This window comes from Rhinoraja longicauda, chromosome 20, assembly GCF_053455715.1.
Source record: "Rhinoraja longicauda isolate Sanriku21f chromosome 20, sRhiLon1.1, whole genome shotgun sequence".
NCBI classification, from domain to species: Eukaryota; Metazoa; Chordata; class Chondrichthyes; order Rajiformes; family Arhynchobatidae; genus Rhinoraja; species Rhinoraja longicauda.
The window spans coordinates 1,965,376-1,985,966 of record NC_135972.1 but is presented as its reverse complement, the minus strand read 5'-3'; the positions used below and the strand labels follow the sequence as shown (position 1 = coordinate 1,985,966).

At 48.4% G+C, this 20,591-nt stretch overlaps 1 protein-coding gene across 2 annotated transcripts in view; it reads left to right on the top strand.

The window, feature by feature from the left end:
* Nucleotides 1-15,375: 15,375 nt before the first annotated feature.
* The window catches only part of lrp6 (low density lipoprotein receptor-related protein 6), a 130,709-nt gene continuing 125,493 nt past the window's right edge, over nucleotides 15,376-20,591 (top strand). For both annotated transcript variants that reach the window (XM_078416729.1, XM_078416728.1), the window contains exons 1-2: nucleotides 15,376-15,715; nucleotides 19,607-20,000. In XM_078416729.1, coding sequence (XP_078272855.1) covers nucleotides 15,661-15,715; nucleotides 19,607-20,000 — 449 coding nt within the window. In that variant the 5' untranslated portion in view covers nucleotides 15,376-15,660. The remainder of the gene's footprint in view (nucleotides 15,716-19,606; nucleotides 20,001-20,591) is intronic.

The window sequence follows — 20,591 nt, the reverse complement described above, 5'->3', positions numbered from 1 at the left end:
AGATGCAAGAAGATTCCATTGATATTTTGAGGAATGTGAGGTGAGATACCTGTAATCAGGAGAGGAAAAACAGGTTTCGGCTCTTTCACCCAGAAAAGAGAATGCTGACAGATAATCCAACACACATTTCAGTTGTGTAAGGAAAAAAACCCAGCAGATGCTGGTTCAAATCGAAGGTAGACACAAAACGCTGGAGTAACTCAGCGGGTCAGGCAGCATCTTCAGACTGATGTCAGGGGAGGGGGTGGGACACAAAGTCCCGCCCCCTCCCCTGACCTCAGTCTGAAGAAGGGTTTCGACCCGAAACGTCACCCATTCCTTCTCTCCAGAGATGCTGCCTGTCCCACTGAGTTACTCCAGCATTTTGTGTCTACCTTGCATTTCAGTTGTGCTCTACACAGTAAGGAATGGAATTTATATTTGTATTCTATGATTTAAACAGTTTATAATGATGGTGCTTTTGTGTAGTGCACGGCAAGTTACTTTTCACTCCAGTCATTGCCTAGCTGAAATGTATCCAGCCATCAGAGATCAAAGCAAACTCAGCACTAAATGTAGGAAAGAGGTTATTAGTCACGGGCAGCTACTTATTTATAAATGGTCACATTTAATGAGTTATGTAAAAGTATTTTCTTCAAATAGTTCTGTTCTTTCATTAAAGTAAAAGTAGAAAATATCAAATTAAAATGATTTTCAAAAGAATAACCTGAGTCGTTGTACAGTACAAAATGGCAATTGTCCACTTGATCCTCCAAGGCTGGCTTTGTGGTGGACATTGGACAGTCTTACCCTGGTGGAACTCTTAGCTGTATCCTAAGATCAACACATTTTGTGTCTATCTTCGGTGTAGACCTGCATCTGCAGGTCCTTTCTGCACATTCTGATGGAAATGAATCCCTAAAGTGAACACAGAACACTGTGTTGTATCTGGGTTGAACAGGGACAGGCCACTGTGGGTCCAAGATATCTAGGGTCCAAGATGAGAAAATCCAAAACTAACTTCAAAATGGAAATTAAATATATTTACAAAATGCGCCATGTTGCTGGTCAAACGAGGAATGTGTTTGGGCGCTGTTGGTAAAATACTCTGGTAAAGGCACAGTGGGGCTGTAATTTACATTCACAATGTGATGTTAGTTAATTGTGATGTTCTGATTCACTTTCAGATCAAGATTTGTAAGTCTCTTTTCAATTCTGAAAACAAAAACAATTTATAATTGGATATATTTTCCTCTCCCTGTTATCCATATGCAAGTGTTGCAATATTTAACTTCGCCACAAGGTGGCAAACGGATACAAACATTGAAGGTGATTTGAAAACACAGAGTGCTGGAGTAACTCAGCGGGTCAGGCCGCATCTGTGGAGAACATGGATAGGTGACCATTCAGTTCGGGACCCTTCCTCAGACACAAGAAAGGATACAGAGATAGGTTATAAGGTCATAAGGGGAAAAAGGAGCAAATTAGGCCATTCGGCCCATCAAGTCTGCTCCACCATTCAAACATGGCTGATCTATCCCTCCCTCCTAACCCCATTCTCCTGCCTTCTCCCCATAACCCCTGACACCCGCACTAATCAAGAATCTATCTATCTCCGCCTTAAAAATATCCACTGACTTGGCCTCCACAGCCTTCTGTGGCAAAGAATTCCACAGATTCACCACCCTCTGACTAAAGAAATTCCTCCTCATCTCCTTCTGAAAGGAACGTCCTTTAATTCTGAGGCTCTGACCTCTAGTCCTAGAAAGGAAAAATAGAGAACCAAAGTGCAGATACACCTTATAAAATTTGGTTTAAACAAGAATAAAAGTTGATAACAGAATGTAATGGCAACGCAGAAAATTAAATTTTAGTATGCATTTTATTGGTTAATGGTTGACTAGATAACTAAAACAGTAATGGGAGTATGGGGACAAGGCAGGAATGGGGTACTGATTGAGAATGATCAGCCATGATCACATTGAATGGTGGTGCTGGCTCGAAGGGCTGAATGGCCTCCTCCTGCACCTATTTTCTATTGTAAGTTTCCTGGATCGTCAAGGAATAGAGCACAGATCCATTGGCATCACTGGAAATCTAAAAGCATTTTGCCAATCAAGCTTCATTCGTGGAAACATTGTTAAGGACTGAAAATATAATTCCCAAAAGTAATAATATTAAACATGGTATCCATTTTCATGGAAGCAGGAAGGCCATGGTCATACAACATGGAAGCAGGAAGGCCATGGTCATACAACATGGAAGCAGGAAGGCCATGGTCATACAACATGGAAGCAGGAAGGCCATGGTCATACAACATGGAAGCAGAAAGGAATGGTCATACAACATGGAAGCTGGAAGACCATGGTCATACAACATGGAAGCTGGAAGGCCATGGTCATACAACATGGAAGTAGGAAGGCCATGGTCATACAACATGGAAGTAGGAAGGCCATGGTCATACAACATGGAAGCAGGAAGGCCATGGTCATACAACATGGAAGGAGGAAGGCCATGGTCATACAACATGGAAGCAGGAAGGCCATGGTCATACAACATGGAAGCAGGAAGGCCATGGTCATACAACAGGGAAACAGACCCTTCGGTCCAACTTGTGTAGGAAGAACTGCAGATGCTGGTTTAAATCGAAGGTAGACACAAAATGCTGGAGTAACTCAGCGGGTCAGGCAGCATCTCTGGAGAGAAGGAATGGATGACGTTTCAGACTGAAGAAGGGTCTCGACCTGAAACGTCACCCATTCCTTCTCTCCAGAGATGCTGCCTGTCCCGCTGAGTTACTCCAGCATTTTGTGCCTGCCTTGCTGAGCCTAACAGGCCTCTCCTATTTGCATAAACAACACTTGTTTCCAATAGCAACAAAGGAATTTTACTGAGTTCCACATGTGATTCTAATATTCATATCACACCGAACATTTTATTTTTAAATCGTCTGATGCAGTCTGCACTTAATTTTGTGTTATGCTTTTCCAGGTTTGCATAATTTAGTTTGGGTTCTTTGGAAGGACTAAGATAGAACAGTAAAACACTTCACTGCAAATCTGCTGGACTGTGTCTCCTGAGCAGATAATCCTGGTTTATAAATCCCCATTTCCAAAATGCCTGTGTCAATGGTGGAGTTTCTCGTGTTGCTCCATCTGTGGCTATTTCCAGATAGCCTCAGGGAACTCTCTGCTACATCTTCAACAAATTGCTATGTTTTGCAATATCATACTTTTTTAAACTCACTGTAGATATCTTTTGCTTCTTTGTGAAGTACCTCGGGAAAAATTACTTAATATTTTAAATGCATTTAGTTAAGTTTTGAGATACAGCATGGAAACAGGCCCTTCGGCCCACCGAGTCCGTACCGACCAGCGATCACCCCGTACACTAGCACTATCCTACACACTCACACACACTAGGGACAATTTACAATTTTTACTGAAGCCAACAAAGCTGTATTTGGTAACCGGAGCACCCAGAGAAAACCCATGCAGGTCACGGAGAGAACGTGCTAACTCCGTACAGACAGCACCCGTAGTCAGGATTAGGGTTGCCAACTGTCCCATATTAGCCGGGCATCCTGTATTTTGGGCTAAATTAGTTTGTCCCGTACGGGACCGCCCTTGTCCCGTATTAGTAGGGTTGCCAACTTCCTCACTCCCAAATAAGGGACAAAGGGTGACGTCACCGCCCCGCGCCCCACGTGACCTCACCCAGCCAGCGGCCATGTGCTCCCGCTCCACCAATGGCGGCCGCCCGGGTCGGGCGGTGACGTTAGTCACCTTGTCCCGTATTTGGGAGTGAGGAAGTTGGCAACCCTAGTCAGGATGGAACCCGGGTCTCTGGCGCTGTAAGGCAGCAACTCTACCGCTGCGACACCGTGTAGCCTCTGCTGAGGAGGAAACAACGTTGCCTCTTTAAAGAGGAGTGGGGACAACTACATGAAGATCATCAAACAGGGAGAGGGGAGCAAGGTGTTTACAGTGGAAATCGAAGAATGCAAACGTGTGGGATGTCAGCCGTAGGCTGGGTCACTGGGAAGCTAAACATCACAGGCAGCAGTTACCAACTTATCTCCAGCGAAGGTGTCACAAAATGCTGGAGTAACTCAGCAGGTCAGGCAGCATCTAGGAGAGAGGGAATGGGTGATGTTTCCGATCGGTCTGAAGAAGGGTCTCAACCCGAAATTTCACCCATTCCCTCTCTCCGAGATGCTGCCTGACCCGCTGAGTTACTCCAGCATTTTGTGATACCTTCGATTTGTACCAGCATCTGCAGTTATTTTCCTACACAACTTATCTCCAGCAGTTTCTTATAGATGACTATAAATAACAAAAAGTTTCAATGATTTTTTTTTTAGGATAACAATTAAAAATTGTAGCTGATTATTTTTTTTACACAAATAAATGAAAAGTCACGTTTCTCCAGCCTGCTGCCTTTAACTCCGTCTCTGGGACACTGTTTAATGATTATTAACTGCAAAAAAGGTGGAAAAGGCAGCTGCTATGGAAAGAAAAATATCAAATTGGCACAAATGACAGGGCAGTTTGCTGAACACAGTAATTAATTATAATTATAAAGCAATTTATTCCCAGCAAAGTATCAATCATAACAAAAATCTTTTCCAGTTGTTTGGTTCTTAAAATCGCCTGTTTCTTGCCATGTGGCAAATGATGGAAATGGCCGGAAAATAAGGGTTTAGATGAAAGGTCAGATTTCAATTCCGTTCTGCGCTCGTGGTAGAGAATGAGCAGCAGAAATGTAGCAACTGCTCTCCAGTGGATCGAGACGTTACCTTGCAGCTGGAGCCCTGTGGTAATACAGCACGGAAACAGGTCCTTCGGCCCAACCTGTCCATGCCGACCAATATGCTCCACCTAAGCTAGTTCCCTTTACATAGAAACATAGATGCAGGAGGAGGCCATTTGGCCCTTTGAGCCAGCACGGCCATTCGTTGTGATCATGGCTGATCATCCATAATCAGTAACCCATGCCTGCCTTCTCCCCATACCCCTTGATTCCGCTAGCCCCTAGAGCCCTATCTATCTCTATTTTACATTCATCCAGTGAATGGGTCTCCACTGCCCTCTGTGGCAGAGAATTCCACAAATTCACAACTCTCTGGGTGAGAAAGTCTCTTCTCACCTCAGTTTTAAATGGCCTCCCCTTTATTCTTAGACTGTGTCCCCTGGTTCTGGACTTCCCCAACATTGGGAACATGTTTCCTGCCTCTAACGTGTCCAACCCCTTAATAATCTTAGCTCAGGCCCTCACGTCACATTCGGCCCTTCAGGCCCTCCTCCCCCGATTGGATACAAGTTCTAAATCCTTCGTGGCAACAAGTTTAAATAATTAACAATGAAGCATTATTTTCTTAATTGCTAATCTTGACAATGGTGATTTAAGACTACTCAATTGTAATTTGAAACCCTGGAAGGAGGAAGGGAACAAAACAAGGAAGTGTTGGAGTTCGGGGGATGGGAGAGGAGAGGGCCTGAAGGGCCGAAAGTGACTCGAGGGCCTGAGCTACAGGGACAGGCTGGGACTTTATTCCTTGGAGCGCAGGAGGATGATGGGTGATCGTACAGGGGTGTATAAAATCATGAATGAAATAGGGTGGATGCACGAGCCTTTTACCCAGGGTAGGGGAGTTAGGAACCAGAGGACATAGATGTAAGGTGAGATGGGAAAGATTAATTAGGAACCAAGGGTAAACCTTTTCACACAGAGGGTGGTGGGTGCATGGAACAAGCCGCCAGAGGAGGTAGTCTTTGACATTTCCACCACAGGGAAAAAGGTTCTGACTGTCTACCCCATCTTTCCTGCCTGACCAGCCTTAGTCTGGTAGACACAAAATGCTGGAGTAATAATAATAATAATATATTCCTTTATTCGTCCCACACCGGGGAAATTTAGTGTTACAGCAGCAAAGTGAATAGCAAGAGATCATTCATCGATCTATCTATTTAAACTCAGATCTTGTATATATATATATATCCGTATGTATCTATGTATCTGTATGTATCTATGTATTTCTGATTTTGCCAAAACGGTAAACCATAGCGTCACAATTTTTGCGCCACCTTAATCACCACTCTCACGGCTACTGTTTAGACCAAGTTTTATTTAAATCGGACATATATTTTTAAGTTACAGATATTTTAAAGTACAAAGATCTAATTTCTAAACACCTTATTCCAAGGGCTGCGGTGCGTATGACGTCACCAGAGGGCACGCACGGACTCTCTCCTCACTCGCACAAACAAGATGGATGCCGTTAGCGGAGCCGCCTGCCCGCAATCAGGGGCTCCCCTCGCTTCTCTCCTCTCTCCCCTCGCTTCTCTCCTCTCTCCCCTTGCTTCTCTCTCCCCCACAACCGCCGTGAGTAATCCCAGCTTGGCTAGGCCACACCCGCCGCTCTGCCCGTCTCCAGTAGTCCGCCGCTCTTGGAGAGTTAGAGTGGGGGGGACGGGGAGCGTGGGAGAAGAGAGTGGGGGTGGGAGGGAGAGTGCAACTGGGGAGGGGGACAGCGGGGGTGGGGGGTTGGTGGTAGGGGGAAGAGAGAGTGGGGGAAAGGGGGGTGGTACGGAAAGGGGGGGTGGGGGAGAGTAAGAGTGGGGCTGGGGAGGGGAGATGGGGGGGTGAGGGGGAAAGGGGGTGGTGCGGAAAGGGGAAGTGGGGGAGAGTGAGAGTGACGGTGGGGAGGAGGGAATGGGGGCGGTGGGGGAGGAGAGAGTGGGGAAAAGGGGGGGTCGTGGGGAAAGGGGAGGTGGGGAGAGTTAGACTGGGGGTGGGGAGGAGAGAGCGGCCTCAGTCATACCCTCTCCCCTTCCCTCCCCCCCCCCCCTCTACGATGACTGGACCCACTTTGTCTAGTCTGTCCATCTATCTATCTAGTCTGTCCAACTATCTATCTATTTAGCTATATCTACCTGCCTACCTACCTACCCACCCACCCACCCACCCACCCACCTACCTACCTACCTACCTACCTATCTATCTATCTATCTATCTATCTATCTATCTATCTCTATATCTACCTCTATCTATCTATCGACCTACTACTAAAACTCAGATCTTGTATATGTATATATATATATATATATATATATATATATATATATATAAATATATTTGTATGTACCTCTCTGAGAGACATGTGACATGTGGACCTGCAGCCAAAACGGTAAACCATAGCGCCACAATGTTTGCGCCACCTTAATCACCACTGTCCTGGCGGCGGTTTATAATAAGCTTTATTTAAATTGATCCTATATTTTAAAAGTTAGAGACATTTTAAAGTTCAAAACTTTCATTTCTGAACATATTTCTCCAAGGAATGCTGTGCGTCTGACGTCACCATAGGGCACGCACGGCCTCTCCTCACTCGCACAGACAAGATGGCCGCCGGCCCGCAATCAGGGGCTCCCCTCACTCTCTCCCCCCCTCATTCTCTCCCCCCTCATTCTCTCCCCCCTCTCCCTCCCCACCTTACTCTCCCCCCCACTCTCTCTCCCCCCCTCACTCACTCTCCCCTCCCCCACACTCTCCCCCCCATCACTCATTCCCCCCCTCACACTCCCCTCCCCCCTCACTCAGTCTCCCCCCCTCACTCACTCTCGCCCCCTCACACTCCCCTCCCCCAATCACTCATTCCCCCCCTCACACTCTCCCCCCCTCACACTCCCCTCCCCCCTCACTCACTCTCGCCCCCACTCTCTCCCCCCCTCCCCACCTTACTCCCCCCCCCCCCACTCATTCTCCCCCCCCCCCCCTCACACTCTCCCCCCCTTCACTCCCCTCCCCCCTCTCACTCTCTCCCCCCTCAGACTCTCCCACACCCGGGGGACACGTCTCCGAGCAGGGGGAGATGGTCGGACTGATGGTCCACTCACCCGTCCCTTCAACCCACACACGGCGTCCTCGAGTCCCCGCTCCCTCCCGGGCCCAGCGCCCCGCCCGCCCCGCCCCGCCCCGTCACCGCACACAGGCCGCAGCGCAGCGCAGCGCAGCGGGCAGCTTCTCCTCCTCCTCCTTCTCCTCCTCCTCCTCCTCCTCCCTCCACGCACGGATAGTCGTGAGTGGCTCTCGCCGCCAACGGGCCCGCGGAGGGGAGTGGGCGTGGCGACCGAGTGGGTGGAGGGGAGGCTGGGTGGGTCGGAGGGGAGAGGGGAGAGTGGGAGTGAGGGGGAAAGGGGGGTGGTGGGGGCGAGGGAGAGTGAGGGGTGGGGGGAGGAGGGGGTGGGGGAGAGGGGCTGGGGAGGAGGGAAAAGTGGGGATGGGGAGGGTGGGGCGAAGGGGGACAGTAGGGGTGGGGGCAAGAGAATGGGGAAGGGGTGGGAGGGAAGAGGGCTGGGGGGGAAGGGGGACAGTGGGGGGGAAGGGGGGCTGGGGGGGAAGGGGGGCTGGGGGGGAAGGGGGCAGTGGGGGGGGGAGGGGGACAGTGGGGACAGTGGGGGGGGAAGGGGGGCAGTGGGGGGGGGAGGGGGACAGTGGGGGGGGAAGGGGGACAGTGGGGCTGGGGGGGAACAGTGGGGCTGGGGGGGAAGGGGGGCAGTGGGGGTGGGGGGGAAGGGGGCAGTGGGGGGGGAAGGGGGACAGTGGGGGGGGGAAGGGGGACAGTGGGGCTGGGGGGGAAGGGGGCAATGGGGGGGGGAGGGGACAGTGGGGCAGTGGGGGGGTGGGAGGGGGACAGTGGGGCTGGGGGGGAAGGGGGGCAGTGGGGGTGGGGAGGAAGGGGGGCAGTGGGGGGGGGAGGACAGTGGGGGGGGGGGACAGTGGGGGGGGCGGGGAACAGTGGGGCTGGGGGGGAAGGGGGGCAGTGGGGGTGGGGGGGGAAGGGAGGCAGTAGGGGGGGAAGGGGGACAGTGGGGCTGGGGGGGAAGTGGGGGTGAGGGTGAAGGGCAGTGGGGGGGAAGGGGGACAGTGGGGGGGGCGGGGAACAGTGGGGCTGGGGGGGAAGGGGGGCAGTGGGGGTGGGGGGGAAGGGGGGCAGTGGGGGGGAAGGGGGACAGTGGGGCGGAGCGGGGAACAGTGGGGGTGGGGGGAAGGGGAACAGTTGGGGTGGGGGGAAGGGGGACAGTGGGGTGGGGGGGAAGGGGGACAGTGGGGGTGGGGTGGGAAGGGGACAGTGGGGGTGGGGGGAAGGGGAACAGTGGGGGTGGGGGGAAGGGGAACAGTGGGGGGAGGGGGACAGTGGGGGTGGGGAAGAGTGGGAAGGTGGGGGAGGAGAAAGGGGGTGGGGGAAAGGGGGGGTTTGGGAGAGTGAGAGGGGGTGGGGGATGGGAGGAGAGAGTAGGGGGAGGGGAGGAGAGAGTGGGGGGGTGGTGGGGGAGAGAGTGGGGGATGAGAGACTGGGAGGGTGGGGAGCAGTGGGTGGGGGGTGAGTAGGGCTGGGGAGGAGGGTGGGGTGGGGAGGTGGCAAGAGTGAGGGTGGGGAGGACGGAAGATTGGGGTGGGGGGGAGAGTGGGGTGCGGGCAGGGATAGTGGTGAGGAGAGGGGAATAGGGAGGGGGAAGGGGGGTGGAGGCAGTCTTGGGGGAATCGGGGTGGGGCCAGGGGAGGTGCAAGTGGGGGTGGGTAGGGGGGATGGAGTTGGACTGTGGGGGGGGGGAGAGGGGGGAATTGTGTTGGGGTGGAGGGTGCTACACTAATACAGGAGAGGCTTTGGGTCCAGGGCTCCTCAGTCACCCTCTCCCCTTCCCTGTCCCCCTCTACGAGGAATGGGCCCAACGGGCCCACTTGGTCTAGTATATATATCTATATATATATATATATATATACATATATATCTATACATATATATATACATATATTCACCATTATCCTGGGCATAATATCTAACAACTCTCATTCAAATTGAACCTACATTTTTAAAGCTAGAGACATTTTAAAGTCTAATAATTCACTTTCTAACCCATTTCCTCAGACTCCTCAGCCTGACGTCACAATGCTCCACCTTCCAATTAATTTGCTCCTCACTCGCCAAAGCAAGATGGCCGCCGGCAGCGCTGCCGCCCGCCCGCGCTCAGTCCTTCCCTCTCCCCTCTCGCTGGGCCCCAGTCATTCCCTCGCCTGTTTCCTCTCGCCCGGCCCCAGTCGTTCCCTCGCCCGTCTCCTCTCGCCCAGCCCCGCCCCAGCAGAGACTCGCACGTCGGCAGTCAGCCTTCAACGCACGGGCACTGATAAGTGCTTTTCCCAGCCAATGGTTCCGGATGGGGGGAAGGAGGAGAAAGTGGGGGAGGGAGGGAGGTGGGGGTCAGGAGAGGGGGGAATAGGGCTCACTCAGTGACGACACCCTCTTCCCTGTCCCCCCTCTACGAGGAATGGGCACAACGGGTCCACTTGGTCTAGTTATAAATAAAAGATACATAAATTGTCATCAGTTTCTATGTGTCCTTAGCTGTTATTGTTGACTCATCTGTTGGGAGCAGTGCTGGTTGTGCAGTCTCACAGCAGCGGGAAGGAAGGACCTCCTATATCTCTCCTTCACATATGTAGTAACTCAGCGGGTCAGGCAGCATCTTGAGAGAGAAGGAATGGGTGACGTTCCGGGTCGAGACCCTTCTTCAGACCGCCTTGGTTTGGTCTCTGCAGTACTTTCCTCTCATGTTTTTCACTTCCTTTCAACCCACAATACCTGTTTGACGTGTTTGTGCCTGCGTTTGTTAAGATCATTGTTGTACTTGTCTCTGGTTAACTGGCAGTGTTTCCTGCTCCTGATTTCCAGGTTGATTCATCTGCCTCACGACTCTCAAAACTGGACCTGCTTTCACAAATTCTCGCTGTTCTGATTTATTTCTAATCATGGAATTTGGAATTTAGAAGACTGAGGGGGGATCTTATAGAAACATATAAAATTCTTAAGGGGTTGGAGAGGCTAGATGCGGGAAGATTGTTCCCGATGTTGGGGGAGTCCAGAACCAGGGGTCACAGCTTAAGGATAAGGGGGAAGTCTTTTAGGACCGAGATGAGAAAACATTTCTTCACACAGAGAGTGGTGAGTCTGTGGAATTCTCTGCCACAGAGGGTAGTTGAGGCCAGTTCATTGGCTATATTTAAGAGGGAGTTAGATGTGGCCCTTGTGGCTAAAGGGATCAGGGGGTATGGAGAGAAGGCAGGTACAGGTTACTGAGCTGGATGATCAGCCATGATCATATTGAGTGGCGGTGCAGGCTCGAAGGGCCGAATGGCCTACTCCTGCACCTATTTTCTATGTTTCTATGTCTTCGGTGGGACGGCATCTCTACTCCACCCCCCACCCTGGGTTTCAGGGGTAATGGGGAGAAGGCAGGAGAATGGGGTAAGGAGGGAGAGATAGATCAGCCATGATTGAATGGCGGAGTAGACTTGAGGGGCTGAATGGCCTAATTCTGCTCCTATTCCTTATGACTTTACGACCTTAATTTGCTACAATCACTCACCCATCCTCCCTCCTAATTCTGCTTCTCTCATGACCCCAACACCGAGCACAAGGAGCTGGAATCTTCAGCTCTAAAAGATTCCAGAACTGAATTTAATATAATATTTACCTACAGTAATATGGCGGTGTATTAAAGTTGTAACATCTGCATTTTTTATGATGCTAAGTATGACAATTGTACAGATTTGAAAGGTGTTCTTAAACATGTGCCAAACTATTAGTCTGAAGAATGGTCTCAACCCAAAGCACCTTATCCACGCTCTCCACAGATGCTGCCTGACCCGCTGAGTTACTCCAGCACCAAGCACGTGCTGTCTCTGGGTTGCTGGGTAGAAGCAGTGCTTGCAGTGTAAGCATTAGCAGCCAGTGCTGAACGGAGAATTCTGGAACCCTCTGGTCAGATATGCTGCCATATCCATGGGGTATTGGGAAAGTAGAAACCAAGTACTTGGCAGAAAAAAATAACAACAATTCAGCGGGTTCCCCCCCCCTCCCCTGACATCAGTCTGAAGAAGGGTCTCGACCCGAAACGTCACCCATTCCGTCTCTCCTGAGATGCTGCCTGACCCGCTGAGTTACTCCAGCCTTTTGTGTCTACCTTCGATTTAAACCTTCCTTCCTACATAGAGTATCCCAGGGACAGATTAAGCAGATTTTGTGAAGAATTCTGGTAACCTCCAATCTTGGAGATTTAGTAACACAGATTGCAGCAATAAACGGCCCCTGCCTTCCAGTCCCATCCTCCCTCTGCCATTTGCTTTGACACCTCGTGCTCAGACCAGACTAGCTAGGGTTCACAATATATTTTAATCACACTTTTACTGGGTTAACGGAAGTGTAGTGTTTCAACACCTTAAAGCCATTTCTTCATTCAAAGTGAGGAATTTTGTGCCAGTGTTTTTTTTATGTCGAGGACGGTGGAGTGAGAGGGTGGGTGGAGGGATTACTGACCTATTCACCTCTACCCCAGTAGACTCGATGGGCCAAATGGCCTAATTCTGCTCCTATATCTCATAGTCTTACCCCATTGTGGACATTGGACTTTGTCTCTGGAATCTGTGCACTGCAATGCTGGGAACTATATTCTGTACTCTGTATCTTCCCATTTTCTCTACCTATTGTGACTTGATTGTATTTATGCTTAGTATTATTTCATCTGAAGATAGATACAAAATGCTGGAGTAACTCAGCAGGACAGGCAGCACATCTGGAGAGAAGGAATGGGTAACTTTTAGGGTCGAGACCCTTCAGTCCCTTGCATCTGCAGTTCCATCCCACACAGAATTATTCCATCTGATTGGATAGCAGACGTAAAGCTTTTCGCTGTACCTCAGGTAACAGGTGGCAATAATAAACCCAAGTGTAAACATTCATCAACAGCGTAACTGCTCAGAACCATGGGTTGCATCTTATTCGTTTGGTTCACTCATCTAATTGTTGGTCAGTTTGAAGGCTATTAAATATTTTCCACAACTCAGCAATGTCCCAGGCTTATTGCTATAATCCATACTATCAAAACTCCCAATATTAGATGTTACAAAAATTCTTCCCAATTTGTGCTTAATCTGTCCCAGTAAAACTCTGGATTCCTGTTTTTTTTCCCCAGCCAAACTCTTGGTTTGCACTTCCTCCCTGCTCCCAGACACACAACCACACGCCTGTCCAGATAGTGGGCTCCTTTTACCAAAATTCAAGATTCAGATACTACCTTCAATTAACCGGATGGAGGGTCCCGACCTGAAATGTCATCTATCCAGATGCTGCCTGACCCACTGAGTTACTCCAGCACTTTGTGTCCTTTTTTTGGCAAACCAGCATCTGCAGTTGTTTATTTCTACTCTTCAAATAATGTTTCTGGAACCCATTGGCCCAATGACAGCTCCAAGACGAGTTTCCATTGCCTAGACGCCCAACTTAGGAATTCCTCAACGTCCTTCCATTGATCGTTTCCAGAATAATGAAGCCTTCCTCAAAATATCAGCTCTTTAACCACAGCTCTACCTCAACAGCACATCCCATCAGTTCAGTTTATTGTCACGTGTACCGAGGCACAGTGAAAAGCCTTTGCTGCATGACATGCAGTCAACGGAACGACAATACATGATTACAATTGAACCACAGTAACGGGAACAACGTTTAGTGCAAGTTTTAAGCCATTAAGGTCCGATCAAAAATAGTCCGAGGGTCATCAAAGAGGTAGATAGTAGTTCAGCACTGCTCTCTAGTTGTGGTAGGATGGTTCAGTTGCCTGATAACAGCTGGGAAGAAACTGCCCCTGACTCTGGAGGTGTGCGTTTTCACACCTGCACCTTTTGCCTGATGGGAGAGGGGAGAAGAGGGAGTGGCCAGGGGGTCCTTGATGATGCTGCTGGCCTTGCCGAGGCAGCGTGAGGTGTAGATGGAGTCAATGGAAGGGAGGTTGGTTTGTGTGATGGTCTGGGCTGCAAGCTCACTCCATGTGCAATCTTTCTCAAGGTGAGTAATGCATTTCCACCTGTATCATAAATATTTTGCTTTTCATAAAATCTATCCCATAAACCAATGACTATTGCCTGCATATTACACACAATAAACTAATATCTCTTCAATTTCACCTCCAGATCTGCCAAAAATCGAACTTAATTTTGTAAGATCCTGTTTTATAAAAATAAGCCGGGATTTTGTTACTCAATTTAAATATTTGTGTTTTGCAGAAAACAAAGCAAATGTTTTACCAGAAGATAGACACAAATACCTGGAGTAACTCAGCGGATTAGGCAGCATCTCAGGAGAAAAGGAATAGGTGACGTTTCAGGCCGAGACCTTTCTTCAGACCAGGGTTGTTAAATATTGATGCAAAATGATCTCTAATCGATGACTCTACTAATTAATACTGATTGATATTAAACCAATACTATTTATTGCAAAATCCCACAGTGTGAGATAATGGTTTGGTTATTCCCCCCATTTTAAAGAAAGATCATTGATGTCAAGTTCCTGATAAATAAATAAATTAAAAAGACGGAAAGCTTTCCCCACCAATTGTTTGCAACAATAACATTGTCAAGGTGAAATTAAAGAAACAATTATTGGGATAAAATTGTGGATGAGAAGCAGGGAGGCAGACACAAATAAATTAAAGCTGATTAAAATATTTAGTCAGTATTTATTTGAGATCATGTACAGGTACTTTATAGTGGGGTGTGGGGGGCAGATGACACATTGCAGATACATAATCACCACAGTTTCCTAATCAGAATATTTAAATTCTGGCTGTAATATATCCCTTTAAATTCGTGGTTTCCTTTTTTATTTCATTGCATTCTTTGATTGGGATGGGAGAAGTCAGCATTCCTGGTCTGCTGGGTCCCACATGCGCTGCCCCCACCCACACACATTCACAGTACCTGAAGCGGCGGCCACGCACAAAGAATACTTGATGCTCCAGTGTTGCACAGAAAGTAGCGCCGCAGCCCAGGTCAAATGGTCATGTTGTTCGAAGGCACAACACCGCTCCTTGCCGCAAAAGGCATCCCCGGCCGAAAAGAAGACCAGCAGTGAGCGAGAGAGAGGGGGAGGGAGGAAAGAGGAGAGGGGGAGGGAGGAGAGAGGGGAGGGAGGAGAGAGGGGAGGGAGGGGAGGAAGGAGAGAGGGGAGGGAGGAGAGAGGGGAGGGAGGGGAGAGGGGAGGAGCGGGAACAGGAACACAGGAGAGAAAAAAAAAGGAAAGAAACAGAGGAGTGAGGGGGGTAATATTCCATTCCCGGGAGGAAAGGATTACATGAAGCGTTCAGACTGGGAGCGCGATTTGCAAGATTGAATATAGTGCGGCGGGAGGGAGGGGGTGGGTGTGAGAGTGAGTGAGTGGTGTGGGAGAGGGTGCTGGCGGCGGAGGGAGAGCGAGAGCAGGCGAGCGGTGTGCTGGCTGGCGCCGGCGGTGAGGGAGGGAGGGAGCGATGTGAACGCGCGGGCGCGGGCGGGCGGGCGATACATTGTATCCGAGCAGCGATGGATACAGTGCAGACGATACAGTGTAGCTGGGCACAGATGGATACAGTGTAGCTGGGCGCAGATGGATACAGTGTAGCTGGGCGCAGACGATACAGTGTAGCTGGACGCAGATGGATACAGTGTAGCTGGGCGCAGATGGATACAGTGTAGCTGGGCGCAGATGGATACAGTGTAGCGCAACCCCGATGGAGACTTTGTAGCCGAGCCGCAAGTAACATTGTAACTATGCGACCCGGTGGATCGCCTCGCTGAGGACGAGGGGGAGAAATGGGTCCCGCGCTGAGGAATTTGCTGCTGTGCAGCGTCTGCTCTTTGATAAGGGGTGAGTAGAAGTTAAAGCGGTTCATTTGTCCGTGTAAAAGGCGAGTGGCCTGGTGCGCAAGGGGCCCGCGAGGGGTTTAAACATCTTCCCCTCAGCCCGCGCTGGGCAAAGCCCTTCGTTTAAAATGTCCTGCTCTCTGTGTGTGCGTGTGAATGAGTGAGAGAGTGTGAACGAGTGAGAGAGAGAGAGAGAGTGCGTGCGGTGCCTGGCTGGCAGAGGTTGTTGCTGACGAGAGAGCGGTGGAAAGAGAGAGAGAGAGAGAATGGATCGGCTGGAACTTTTTTTTTGCCTAAAAACCAATGGTTTTAGCATCTGCTGGCCATATTATTTTGGAAGCATTTAAAACAAACGGAGAGCCACTGAAACAGCGGCGCGACAGAGGAACACATCCCTCCACCCAAATAACACATCCAGTTGTTTTTGTAATTATTTTATAATGAGCTTCCTGTGCATAATTAAAAACGAAACTAGCGCAACCTTGGAAATATTTCCAATTAGTTTGAGAACTTTTACACATTATTTCCTTTACATTTAAATACGACCTAATACTTTGCATTGGTGACAGACACGAGTAAATAAAGCGATTTTCTTTCAAATCTTCTGCCAAAGCCAGAGCATTAATTCCAACCATTTATTGTTGCGTTCTTTGATGTTCGTTACGTTAACGAGTGTATCGACTCAAGTAAACTGTAGAGATTTAAGTAATTGGGAAACAAAGGCAAGAAACGAGTTGTTTAAGAAGAAGGGTCTCGACCCGAAACGTCACCCATTCCTTCTCTCCAGAGATGCTGCCCGACCAGCTGAGTTACTCCAGCAGTTTGTGTCCATCTTTGGTTTAAACCAACATCTGCAGTTCCTTCCTGCACATTGTTTAAGACCAGAGGTTAACTTGACTTGAGGTTTCATCTCGTTTCATACAAATCGCTGTATTACCCAGATACCTAGTCCATCTCCGGTATCACATTCTCCCATTTCCCCGTTGCAGTCGTGAGGATATCTGACAGGTTGGTTGATTGATTTTAAGCCCTTTGGGAAAGGTTCACGAGCAAAGTTTATATTTGACGTTTTCGTAAGAAGAGAACACGTATTTTAATTGACGTGTTCGAGTTTCGAATCTTGAAGTGGACGAGTATTGTAAAATGGCCAGAATCAAGCACCAGAGAACGAATGGGCCATACATTGTAGAAATGGGCAAACAGCTTAGGTTCTGGATTTCAAATACTCTACAAGTCTGAAGAAGGGTCTCGACCCGAAACGTCACCCATTCCTTCCCTCCAGAGATGCTGCCTGTCCCGCTGAGTTACTCCAGCTTTTTGCGTCTATCTTCGGTGTAAACCAGCGTCTGCAGTTCCTTGCACGCTACAAGTTGTGTCTGGTTTTAATTGTAGGCAAATTAATTACAGGTTGTAGACCTATGAACTACTCATTAGGTTGCTTTTATCCCCACCTACCTTATCCAGATATGTTGCCCGTGCTTAATTCAAATCGATTTCAACTAATATTTATTGTTGCATTGTCAGTGAATCTTGAAACTGACCATTTGTGGAAGCAAGTGTTTTGGTGGCCATGTTTGTATTAAAAAAAATGAACTCTTTGCGAAAGTATATAGCTCTGGATTTTAAAGGGAACGGAGGAAAGTGGTCTGGTGCAAGGACTTAGTTTTGCAACTTTTCATTTTGGAATCTGCATATTTTAATTATGAAAGGAACAGAATTGTCTAATAATTTTGACATTGTGTGATGGCTTTAAGACTTTAATAATGTATTATTGTTTGGAGAGGGAATGCATTGATCTTTACAATTGATTATACTATTGAAGTGACCATAGTGGATGTCTGCATGTTTGTCTGGTTGTGATGGTACATTGCAGATTGACAATGGACTGTTGTGCGTAGTGGAATTTTTTGTGGATCGAATTTTGGTAAATTGTTATTTATTTAGTTGCAATGTTGAGTGTCTTGTAGGTCTGATTTAAGATGCAGTTATGAAATCAGTAAAGGCATGAGTGAATTTAAGAAGTTTGTTCGACTTACAAGAAGTCCTAATTATAGTGTTTTTACGGTGAAAATTTTGAATTAAATCAGATTTGTAAGTGTGTGAGATTTAAAAAATGTGACAATTCTGTAAATTTGTGGGGTGCACATCATGAGATGATATTTTTGATGTCACTCATTAATGTGATGTAAAGTTTAACTTTAATAATTAGAAGTTGTTTATTAATGGGCAGTCATAAGACATGGATGGCTGAACTGAAATCAGATGGGGGTGGGAAGTATTTATTGTTTAAATTAATAATAAAACTGGATTTATGATTTAATGTTACTTATGCATGTTAATTAAGCGGACCGTGTATGTACAAAAATCTTCATTGATGCAGCACCACGAATGTGCACATTGCCGTATGCTTCCCAGCCCAGAATGATGAAAGGAAGGTTGTGTGAAGTTTATACATCCCAATTTTTTTGCTAAATAGTGGAATTTAATCCGGAACAGTGTTGTTCCATTGATTAAATAGTGAAGTTTACCTGGTGCTGTGAAAATAGGAATGGGCAAGGAAACCTCCAATTATTTTCATCAGAACAATGTTGCCGTTACAGTTTTCTGTCTGAACAAAAGCCAAAGACTTGTGATATTTTGCAGCCTTTAGATTATGCAGCTCGGCTTTGAGAAGGAGTCTGCTTCTGTGCAAACATTTGATGTTTGAGAGTGTCTGGCTTGTCTATTTATGGGCAGATTTCTCCTCGTGCTGGCTGCTACCCTACTTCATGCAGAAATGGATGAATACAAATCACACGGCTCCATTTTGAGAATTGTATGATTTAAAAAAAAAAAAATATTTGCAGGGCATGGTTTACAGTATATTTGCACCGGATTTTCTTCCTTTTGCAGCTAACATGGAGACATTTTGTAACCTTTTTATCCTTTTAGTTTAGTTTAGAGGTACAGCGCGGAAACAGGCCCTTCAGCCCATCGAGTCTGCGCCGACCAGCGATCCCCGCACATTAACACAACCCTACACACACTATGGACAATTTACATTTATACCAAGCCAATTAACCTACACACCTGTACGTCTTTGGAGTGTGGGAGGAAACCAAAGATCTCGGTGAAAACCCACGTGGTCACGGGGAGAACGTACAAATTCTGTACAGTCAGCACCCGCAGTCGGGATCGAACCCGGGTCTTCGGCATTGCAAGTGCTGTAAGGCAGCAACTCTACCACCGTGCCACCTTTATCCTTTGATAAAGATCTAGTAACTGCACACCAACAGTTGGGTGGCGTAACGGGTAGTGCCACTGCCCCACAGCGCCAGAGAGACGGGTTCCATCCTGGCCTCGGGTGCTGACTGTGGAATTTGCATGTTTTCCCTGCGACCGCATGGGATTCCTCCGGATGGATCTGTTTCTACCAAAGACGTGCGGGTTTGTCGGTTAATTTGCCTCGGTAAATTGCCCCCTAATGTGTAGGGAGTGGATGAGAAAGTGGGATAACATAGAACTAGTGACAAACAGGTGATCGCTGGTCGGCGTGGACTTGGTGGGCCGAAGGGCCTGTTTCCATGCTGTATCTTTCAAAGACCTGATTTTGTTAACTCATTATCCACATCTATTTCCTATTGCCATGCGCATTAATGGAAGCCTTGACTCAAAACTATAAATTCCATTAATCAAGTTAATTGAGCAGTCTGTTGGAGGGTCTCACCCGAAACGTCACCCATTCCTTTTCTCCAGAGATGCTGCCTGACCCGCTGGGTTACTCCAGCATCTTGTGTCTACGGGCAAGGTGGTGCAAGGGCTTGGTTTTGAGGTTCTCCCTGGTATGAGTTGTCCTGTGTGTGTGTCTGAGACAAGGCTGCCGGTTCACACTAACGTTCCTCTCTCCCATGTGCAGGGTCCCCGCTGTTGCTGTTTGCCAACCGGCGAGACTTGCGGCTGGTGGACGTGTCGGGGGGGAAGACAAACGCCACGGTGCTGGTGGCCGGGCTGGAGGATGCAGCCGCCGTGGACTTCGTATTCTCTGAGGATCTCGTCTATTGGACCGACGTGAGCGAGGAGGCGATCAAGGTCATCTTCCTGAACCAGACAGCCAACACCCAGAACGTGGTGATCTGGGGACTGGTGTCACCCGATGGGCTGGCCTGCGACTGGCTGGGGAGGAAGCTGTACTGGACCGACTCGGAGACTAACCGCATCGAAGTTGCTGATTTGGACGGGTCACTGCGAAAGGTGTTATTCTGGCAAGATCTGGACCAGCCCAGGGCAATCACCCTGGATCCAGGGCGGGGGTGAGTGTGACCACATTTTAATAAATATTCTGCCCAGCGGTCCAACTCCAAACCGAAGGAAGGTCCAGTTATCGGTGCGGCTGTGTTTGGTCCATTGTCTTCAGTTCTGATCACCCTGTGAAAGGAAGGTGTTGTGTTAAGCTGGATTAGAGTGCAGAGAGAATTTACAAAGATGTTTCCACCAGTGGGAGAGTCTAGGACTAGAGGTCATAATTAAAGGGCGTTCTTTTAGGAAGGAGATGGGGAGAAATTTCTTCAGTCTGTGGGTGGTGAATCTGTGGAATTCTTTGCCACAAAGGGCTGCGGAGGCCAAGTCAATTTATATTTTTATCGCAGAGATAGTGAGATTCCTGATTAGTACGGGTGTCAGAGGTTATGGGGAGAAGGCATGGGAATGGGGTTAGGAGGGAGAGATAGAATGGCGGAGTAGACTTGTTGGGCTGAATGGCCTAATTCTACTCCTATCAATTATGACTGTATGGCATTGTCAAGACTCGAGGGTCTGAGCTCCAGGGAGAGGTTGGGCAGGCTGGGACTGTATTCCTTGAAGCGCAGGAGGCTGAAGGGTGATCTTATAGAGGTGTGTAAAAT